The sequence below is a fragment of the Branchiostoma belcheri genome, unplaced genomic scaffold (genome assembly GCF_001625305.1).
Source record: "Branchiostoma belcheri isolate BF01 breed outbred unplaced genomic scaffold, Haploidv18h27 scaffold159, whole genome shotgun sequence".
NCBI classification, from domain to species: Eukaryota; Metazoa; Chordata; class Leptocardii; order Amphioxiformes; family Branchiostomatidae; genus Branchiostoma; species Branchiostoma belcheri.
In genome coordinates this window covers 398,091-407,028 of record NW_017803035.1, presented here as the reverse complement: position 1 = coordinate 407,028, position 8,938 = coordinate 398,091, and the positions used below count along the sequence as shown (strand labels likewise).

At 37.9% G+C, this 8,938-nt stretch overlaps 1 protein-coding gene across 50 annotated transcripts in view; it reads left to right on the top strand.

The window, feature by feature from the left end:
• The window catches only part of LOC109465835 (nesprin-1-like), an 87,882-nt gene that overhangs the window by 58,653 nt on the left and 20,291 nt on the right, over positions 1-8,938 (top strand). For 12 of the 50 annotated variants that reach the window (XM_019763281.1, XM_019763295.1, XM_019763292.1 and 9 more), the window contains 10 exons: positions 2,961-3,035; positions 3,889-3,963; positions 4,475-4,561; positions 4,992-5,045; positions 5,313-5,381; positions 6,274-6,339; positions 6,501-6,515; positions 6,992-7,057; positions 7,828-7,896; positions 8,051-8,176. The exons of 11 other annotated variants lie outside the window; for them this stretch is intronic. In XM_019763281.1, the coding sequence (XP_019618840.1) occupies positions 2,961-3,035; positions 3,889-3,963; positions 4,475-4,561; positions 4,992-5,045; positions 5,313-5,381; positions 6,274-6,339; positions 6,501-6,515; positions 6,992-7,057; positions 7,828-7,896; positions 8,051-8,176 (702 nt within the window). The remainder of the gene's footprint in view (positions 1-2,960; positions 3,036-3,888; positions 3,964-4,474; positions 4,562-4,991; positions 5,046-5,312; positions 5,382-6,273; positions 6,340-6,500; positions 6,516-6,991; positions 7,058-7,827; positions 7,897-8,050; positions 8,177-8,938) is intronic. 27 more of the 50 variants (XM_019763317.1, XM_019763316.1, XM_019763313.1 and 24 more) reach the window with 21 other exon arrangements.

Genomic DNA, 8,938 nt, shown 5'->3' with positions numbered 1-8,938 from the left:
TGGACAAGGTTATACCTGTTGTCATCGCCCGCAGAGGTGCCCCGTCAGGACACTAGATAGTCCAAAGGCCAATGCTGTATATATATATCTATATATAGTATTTGTTTAACAGTGGAAAAAGGGCAGAGCGCTTTAGTGTAAAAACTTTCATACTCATCTACAGGTCGATGAAGCATTTGACACACATTGCAGACTTGTATACCAAATGTAGTAGGTGTTCCTTACATCTAGTTGTTAGAGTTAGACAAATAGCTATATTTTTAGACAATTGCCTTTTATTATGTAGATTTTGAAGTTATTTTGTACTCCGTTTCAATTACGTTTTATCCTCAACAAGTTAGCTGAGAAACACTTTACGAAGTTGTTCCAGAACATTGCACATTTACGGCGAGTTTGTGGCATGTTTTATATTACTAGTATATCATCTTGAAAACTATGTGCCAATTTCTAGAAACTTACAGGTAGTTTTAAATGACATAGAGTTGACTTATTGTCGTCTTGACTGTCGTATTGTCGTCTTCACTGGAACAGAAAATGGCAATCTATTGAATAAAGACGCGATGCCTTTTAGATTGAGACGGTGTAAGATGTGACTAGCATAAGCGTTTTACTCTCTTATTGCCACATTGTGGCATGCGTCCGACAACATGGCTCTATTTAATCAGAGCGCAGGTTTGCCTGAAGAAAAAAACAGTTCATTGATCTTTCGACCTTAAAATTCACTATTTTGTACGTTCAATGAGAACGATCTATTAGTGAAAAATTGTGTAATCTTGTATTACCGTAAATTCTCGATTGATATACGCAGCCTTCTTCATAACCGGTGTAATCATGTATGTCTTTATTAAAGTTCGTTCGTTATGCAGTATTGTATTGGGAAACGTTTCGTGTGTTTTCGAGCGGCCGGTTCGCAAGGCGTCATCATCGCAACGAAAGGTAAGGCAATTTCCCGATTGACCAACCCCCATGGCGAGTAACAATCACCGAGGCGGAGAACTGGTTGGAGTATTAATGCCGCTGTGAATGTATAGGTGCTACCGTATTTAAACTTTGACACCTAAAGACAAAACAACAACAATGTTTAAAAAACTCGTAATGTATTATGTCTCAAAATCAAAGGCAGAAAAACTACCATACTTGTAAGTATTAATTCGTAAACGTAAAGTCATTCGTAAACGTAAAGTCTGTTCAGAGGAGAGTTAAGACTTTTATCTCGGGGCCCAGGTTATGGAAAGTTTGTTCTTGTGAATAAAAGAGAGCGGGCGGCAGAGAATTCAGAAAGCTAAATTTTAAACTCGGGCGCCTGTCATTGTCGAGGCAGAACTGTCATATGTTATGTTGCAACGATACGAGAACGTACAAGGTTAGCGGACTATTTCAAATTTTACCACTCATAAACCCTCTTACAATTCAGTTTATACGTTGTACTTACCGTACGGGGCATTCCTTTTCGGCCGGGGTTCCACTGAGATCGGCTCCGACGAACCATTCAGTCGGCATGACATGAGTCCTTGCGCCGGGAGTTACATGTACCTGAACCGTCACTCCCTTGCGCCGGGAGTGACGTACATTTTCTTACCGTGCGTCACTTGACTTTTTGTTGGTGTTAATATCGACTATACTCAGAAGAAATATGTTCATTTATTGAAGTTATTTCCACTCGTTATTGTACAAAATACACATCGAAGTCGACATGCAGGCGGGGTCCCGAACCCGATTGGCACGGAAGTGGCGTCATGGGAGCCGAAAGGTAAGCCGCGGGCCTTACAAAAATTATAATAATTTTTCTTTTGTACCAAAAACCGCCGTGAATTTTAGGCGTGAGTTACCGATTTATATTTTTTCTACGTCAGACATGTCATGTTTCGTGGGGCAACATCGCAACACAAGCGGACGCCCGCGCGCCCCAGGAGGTGGCAAATTGCTATTGTCTTGTCGGCGCGCAAAACAAACATGAAATCCGACCCTACGCATTACGAAACGGTAACGCGTTAGAAATAATTTCTGACGATTTTCTAACGATTTTCTGACGAAAATCTAACCATTTTCTGACGAAAATCTAACGATTTTCTGACGAAAATCTAACTCGTTAGTAACGGGGTACCCGGTTAACTATAACGCGAACGGTACTGTAGATACATGTAGCATCCTGTATTGCATATTAGGCCACAGCAAGTAATTTTTATGGATGACATCAGCGCTTGCATTGATTTTCGCCTGATTTGGGGAAAAAAAACAAGAAATTTTGTTGCCTTCTGACAGTGGTCAATATGCCGAAAATGGGCAAAGATGTCTGCTGGCATGCCAGAAGGTGGATGGCAGATAACAATGAAGAGAGGAGACGAGAAAAGACTCTGATTTAATGTTTTGCTTCTTACTTTGATGCAGTGATATGTGATTCTGGCTGTGTATATGTGGTGTTCCCACTGAATCAAAACCATTTGTACAATGATTGAGTCAAAATTTTAAAATGTAGGAACCTTGTTTTTTTCGGCCTGCCTTGTTTTTTTTTCGCCCGCTCGCATTAGATTTGGAGTCTGCGGAGGATGTCATCCATAAAATTTACTTGCTGTGGCCTTAGCATTGTACCAATTCAGGGTAACTGCTACTGTAACAGTTAATTCTACATTTAGATATCAGAATTGCTGGTTGTCTGAGTATAGAATAGTTTCTTTTTACAACACAGCTTCTGCTCTTCCCACACCATCTTGTTTGTATCAGGAGTGAATCTTCTACCTCTTCTTCATTGTGTTGATTGGTCATTTTTGTGACTAGCCATTTTCATCATATCAAAGCTTTTATCCCTAAAACAATAATATTATTCTAGAAGCCTTCCTATGTTCAACTTGTAGCAAGCAACACTGCTTAATATTTTGAGTGATGCAATTTTGCTTCTAGTCATACTCCTTTTTAATAAGATTGGCAATGCATGATGCTTATTGACTTTTTTGCACTGGTAGCAACCTGCTGGTGAAGAAGAGAAGCAGGAAACAGTAACAGTTGAGGCTGAAGCTGACAGCATTACAGATAACCAGGTGCTTCTGCTAGCTGCTTTAGAGCTTTGCCATGTCACTGTTTCCTTCTGCCACATTTGAAAATTCATAGTTCTTATGTATCAGAATTAGTGCTGCATACCTAAACCCAATTTTAAGTTCAGGTCCGGATTCAAATCCAGAGGTTTAGGTTCAGTTCCGGACTTGTAAGTCCAGACCTAAACCCATGGCATATACAAAATTGCATGTTGGCAACCTTGCAATGTTGTCTGGGTGAAACTTTGGCCACATAACATGGAGGCCGGTACCTGACGATGCCCGATGGCGATGTTTTCTTCGTTTTGTAGCAAAGATTTTACAATCTACATGTACAAAAGGTTTTAGGTGGTTAAATGGAAAGAAAAGGGGTATGTGAAATGGTCTTTTATGGTAATAAGTCTGGACTCGGTTCTTGACTTTTATTTTTTTTTGGACTTGAACCTAAACATTCTTACAAGTCTGGATCCAAGTCCAGTGAACCGGTATGCATCACTAATCAGAATATGTGCAATTTTTAGACTTTTCTGCCAACAATTCAGCAACCTTAGGAAACACTTTGAAGTTCACAATACATAAAGGTGGCCCCAGCACAACTAATCAGTCAAGGCAATTAATTATGTAGCATTGTAGCATGCCAGCTTTTTCTTTTACATTTCCTAAGTTGAAAAGTAATTTTTTTCTTGCAGTTTTTTCATCATTGACTTGTCATGCTCATCATTACTACTAACCGTCATACCTAAACTGTACATACTGGGTATAATTCAATTTTTGTATCCTTAGGCAATTAGTGTTTGAAGAGGTTTATAATCTTGGTCTTACTAACATACCCTTGTGTGTTCCCTTTGGTGGCTGCTAGCAAACCAAGGAGGCTGGCCGTCCAGATAAAGGTGCCGGCTATCATGGTGCCCCATCTGGAGATTCTACCCAGCAGGTGCCTATATTAACACTTTAGGCCACGCCAATTTAATTTGTTTTTCTCGGATTCGCCCTGTCCATTTTTTTCTGATTTGCACAAAAAAAAATTTTTAGGTTCTAAATCAACTGCAAAATGCACAATAAAAGACATATTTTGGCTGGAACGTCCTCTTCTTCTTAGTTGTTAAAAGTTTTTCAATGTAACAATGCAACTTTGTTTCATTTAAAGTTCAAAATACAGTGTATATTGTTTTAATTATAAACCAGCCTGGTATGTTGACTTCATAGCTCATATTGTACCGTCTGAAAAAACCAAGAAGCAACAAATTAAATTGGTGTGGCCTTACTGTAACTTCAGGCATGCAAAATCTTTTGGCATGGGGTTTTTATGATTTCTAATATTTAGTAGTTGCATTGGGCTCAAGTGTTACATTTTTTTTTTACATCAATGATATTTTTTAATGTGCTAGTTTTGTTTATTTTTGCATGGGAGCAGCTTTATGTTTTGTTTTGCTTGTTCTCTGTAGTTACCTGACACTACTGACAGTGGTGGTGGTGGTGCTAGTGGTGCCAGTGATGCTACCATCTTTGCTACCGTTATACCAAAAGTACAGGTACTCTGGGCATGCTAAGCTGCCTTCTGTCACTTTTGTGCAGTCACATTTGTCCTAGGTCATTGTACGATTTTGATGCAGGCTCTTATAGAACCAACTGCTTACAAGGGTGTATCTACACAATGTATCCTGAGAATGCCAGTTTGTAATCCTATGAAGATCACACAATGTATGTGACTGGGCTTTTTGTTCTTTGCCAAGAAGTATTATTCAAAATTTAACTATCAGTAGGAAAAATTATACAGAACAAAGGATATCATTCATTAGGAAGGTCAACAGCAAATCAGATCTTAGGTATACATGCAATTGTTCAAAATTGATAAAAATGCCAACAAATTCACCTAGAAAAGGGACTGAATCTTTTCTGATGCTGTTGTGCATTTTGTGATGTCTTCCTTGTCTTTTTCTCCTGTTACTCTGCCTTACCTAGCCCCATGCCATGAGTCAGGACAGATGGAGAGGTGATAGCTATCCTACTCATAAGGTATCACACTGGGGTACTTTATTGTCATTGTCGTAGTTCTCGTTTTTACTTGCTGTCAGCTGTGCCTTCCTTGAGTTACCAGAATGTAGTGACTGCAGTTCCTTGTGGAAATCGGTTTTTCATTCCCTGTTTAATGCTACAATCATGTAAATGTGTGCGTGTCTCTTGCTATTTAGAAGCAGAACATACACTCCATTGGAACTGAATTGTTGTTTCACTGCCCTTGCTTAATGCTTCTTTCTGCACACAATGCTGCTTGGTTCTCAGCCACCCCCATATCCAGGGTTTGCTGGCATTTCACAACTAGGGAACGTCCGCCCCACCTCTGTGTATGAGGTAGTCACTCATGATGTTAGTCTGTGTGTTGTGCAAGCCTGTTCCTTCTTGCTGTAGTAAAACAAGTATAATTACAGATTCTGTAGTATTGTAATAAACAATTATCATAATACTACTAACATCTGTGTCCATAATATCACCAGGGTCCATAATATCGCCACCTTGAGAAACAGTGAGCTTAGGCCACACCAATTTAATTTGTTGGTTCTCGGATTCGCCTCTTCGTTTTTTTCTGATTTGCAAAAAAAAAAAAAATTGATTCTGGTCCTGAATCAACTGAAAAATGCTCATGTTTTGCCTCCAACAGTTGAGGAAAGTCCTTTTCTTCCTAGTTGTTACAGTTTTCCCATCTATCAATGCAGTGGTTTGATTAAAAGTTCAAAATTCAATGTTTAAATTTTAACCCAGCCTTTTGTGTTGACTTCATGGCTCATTCCATAGCATTTAAGCCTATAATAGGATGCCTAGACCTGTTTTTATTTTTATTTTTTTTTCGCCCTGTCTTTTTTCTGAAAAAATCCGAGAACCAACAAATTAAATTGGTGTGGCCTTAATATACAAGATATTTTTACTGCAACATACTTTTGGTATGCACTCCTTCACATATCAAATGTACATACCTAGGGTATGTTGCAGTAAAAATTATCTTTAAGCACACTATTTCTCAAGGTGGCGATATTATGGACCCTGGTGATATTATGGACATGGATGTTATATTTCATCACTGAATATCTCTACATGACTACTTTACTTACAAGACCCAGTGCTGCTATATGTACGTCACTTTTTGCCTGTTGAACTTGTTCATGTAACAATGTATTCTATATATACATTGTGTAATGTATGTGTGAGTGTTTCTGTTCTATCTGTCCCCCTTCCATCTTTACTATAGCCAACACTAGAGCACAGACCAGAAGCCAGCCTAGATAGGAGAGACATATCAGCTAAACTCAATGAGGTACATGTATATTGTGTGCTCGTAGCCAAAAATGCATCTTCATTGTCATTCCTTACTAGTCATCCAATTTCCAGCTGCTTGTTTAACTAACTTGTTTATGACTACATATTAATTTGCTTTAATGTTATTACTTTTGCATCTTACAAAACTCTACTGGACAGTTACTTGGACAGCAGGTACAAACTTGGATCTTTGTAGGGTGACATAAAGTCAGACAGACATGAAAGACGTTTAGCTTAGTTATTATAATAAGAAAACATCATCTTTATCAACGGCAAAATTGCATTTTTTGTCACAGCTCATACTTTTTTTCATGCTATTATATAATTTCAATAATTTGAAGACATTTCAAAGAAACAAATTTCAATAGTTTGAAGACATTTTAAAGAAACAATTATAAATTGTAATAGTATAAAACATCATACACAGCATTACTGTATCAGTTTTTTTAATTATTGTTGCTTCAGTCTATGATTTTAACTGTACAGCATCTTTAAATGCTACTGTCAATCATTTTATGCTTTGATTTAATTTAATTTGATTAATTTAATTTAATTTGATTTCATTTGGAACACTTCCTCTGATTCTCTCTATCCTTGGGACTATCCCAACTTTTGCAACAAATGTTTATTTCTTGCATGCACCACAACAGCAACATGCACATCACCCCACCAATGCAAGCCACGAACCTCGCTACACCTCCACACTCTACGTACAGGTACATTGTATCAACAGTAACTGTTGTTTTTTAGTAATATCCTCCACCTCTCTACATTTCACACATATCTTTAGGCCACACCAATTTAATTTCTTGGCTAACGGATATATCTAGAAAAATAATGGAGTGGCCGGCGAATAAAAAATAAAAATAAAAACAGGCCTATGCATCCTATTATGGCCCAAAATGGTAAGATAGGAGCCATGAAGTCAACGCACCAGGCTGGTTCAAAATTTAAACAATGAATTTTGAACTTTTAATGATACCATTGCATTGAAAGATGGAATACAATGTAACTGTTAAAACTAGGATGAAAAGGACTGTTTTCAACTGTGTAAGGCAAAATATGTCATTGAGCATTCTGCAGTTGATTCTGAATTTTTATTTTTATTTGCAAATCAGAAAAAAATGAAGCGGGCGAATCCGTTAACAAAGAATTTAAATTGTTGTGGCCTTAGGACAGTTTATAATTAATGGCACGTTGCTTCCACACTCACTCTCTTTGACAAATGAAGCAGTTTTTTTCATTATTCTGTCAAAAGCCTGTGTCAGAATTACTCAGGAATAGTTTTCTATTGGATGTGTAGCATGGTTTGTCAAACCTCCTACTGTGCTAGCAACTGAGTTGTCTAAGCAATTTAAACTTCACATTAAGTGCAGCATCAAAATTAAGGAATGATAGTTTTCGACACAAGCTTACAGACACTTATTGGTCTCAATGTATTTTTAAAGTTTCTTGTCTTCCTGCATGCTGCATGGGATTGTGGTAGCCATTCAGCCATCCAGGCCGTAACAATGACAGAAAGGCCATGCATGTCCGATTTGCCCCTGACCTTGAGGTAAAAAAAAAAGAAATTTTCCTCTGCTATGACCAGGTCCCATCTGTGTTAATTTAATTTAAGACTGAATATTTTTGTTGACTGTTCCTCAAACTGCTTGTTGGTGAATTCTGAAAACAAAATATGTTTTGTTTGTTGCTGCTGTGGATTGAAGCAGACACCAACACATGCCGAGAAGAAATATAACCTGAGTAGTGAACCCACGAATACTGCATCATCACCCATAACCATAGTTGTGTCTGAGACAGAAGGAGATGCCATTGTTGTGTCTCCAGACAAGGTGCCTTTAGAAACTTCACCATACTGACTTCATGCTTCTTACTATTTAGGCCACACCAATTTAATTTGTTGGTTCTCGGATTCGCCTCTTCATTTTTTTCTGATTTGCAAAAAAAGAAAAAAAATTGATTCTGGTCCTGAATCAATTGAAAAATGCTCATGTTTTGCCCCCCAACAGTTGAGGAAAGTCCTTTTCTTCCTAGTTGTTACAGTTTTCCCATCTATCATTGCAGTGGTTTGATTAAAAGTTCAAAATTCAATGTTTAAATTTTAACCCAGCCTTTTGTGTTGACTTCATGGCTCATTTTGTAGCATTTAAGCCTATAATAGGATGCCTAGACCTGTTTTTATTTTATTTTTTTTGTCCCTGTCGCTTCATATTTTTTCTGAAAAAATCCGAGAACCAACAAATTAAATTGATGTGGCCTAAACACCGAAACAATGTTCTAGCTAGCCTGAAATTTTTACCGTCATCTCGCAACAATCTTAGAGGTCCCGAGGCTTGTTCCCTTTGAAAATTGTGAATTGGAATCTTGACCCTCAGAGTCTAAAACGCTATTTTTCTGCATTTTTAGGGGCAAATTTTGCTGGTAGACAAAGCTGAGTTTAATGATATCTCTTTCTATATCTTAACTCGCCGATTTTTGTCTGTCAAAGATGACTGATTGGGCAAAGTTTTTGTCCACCATAAGTGACAAAATTCCGCCAAACGGAAAGACGGACGCTATTTAGAATGCTGCTCTGAAATTCCAGCATTTTCAAC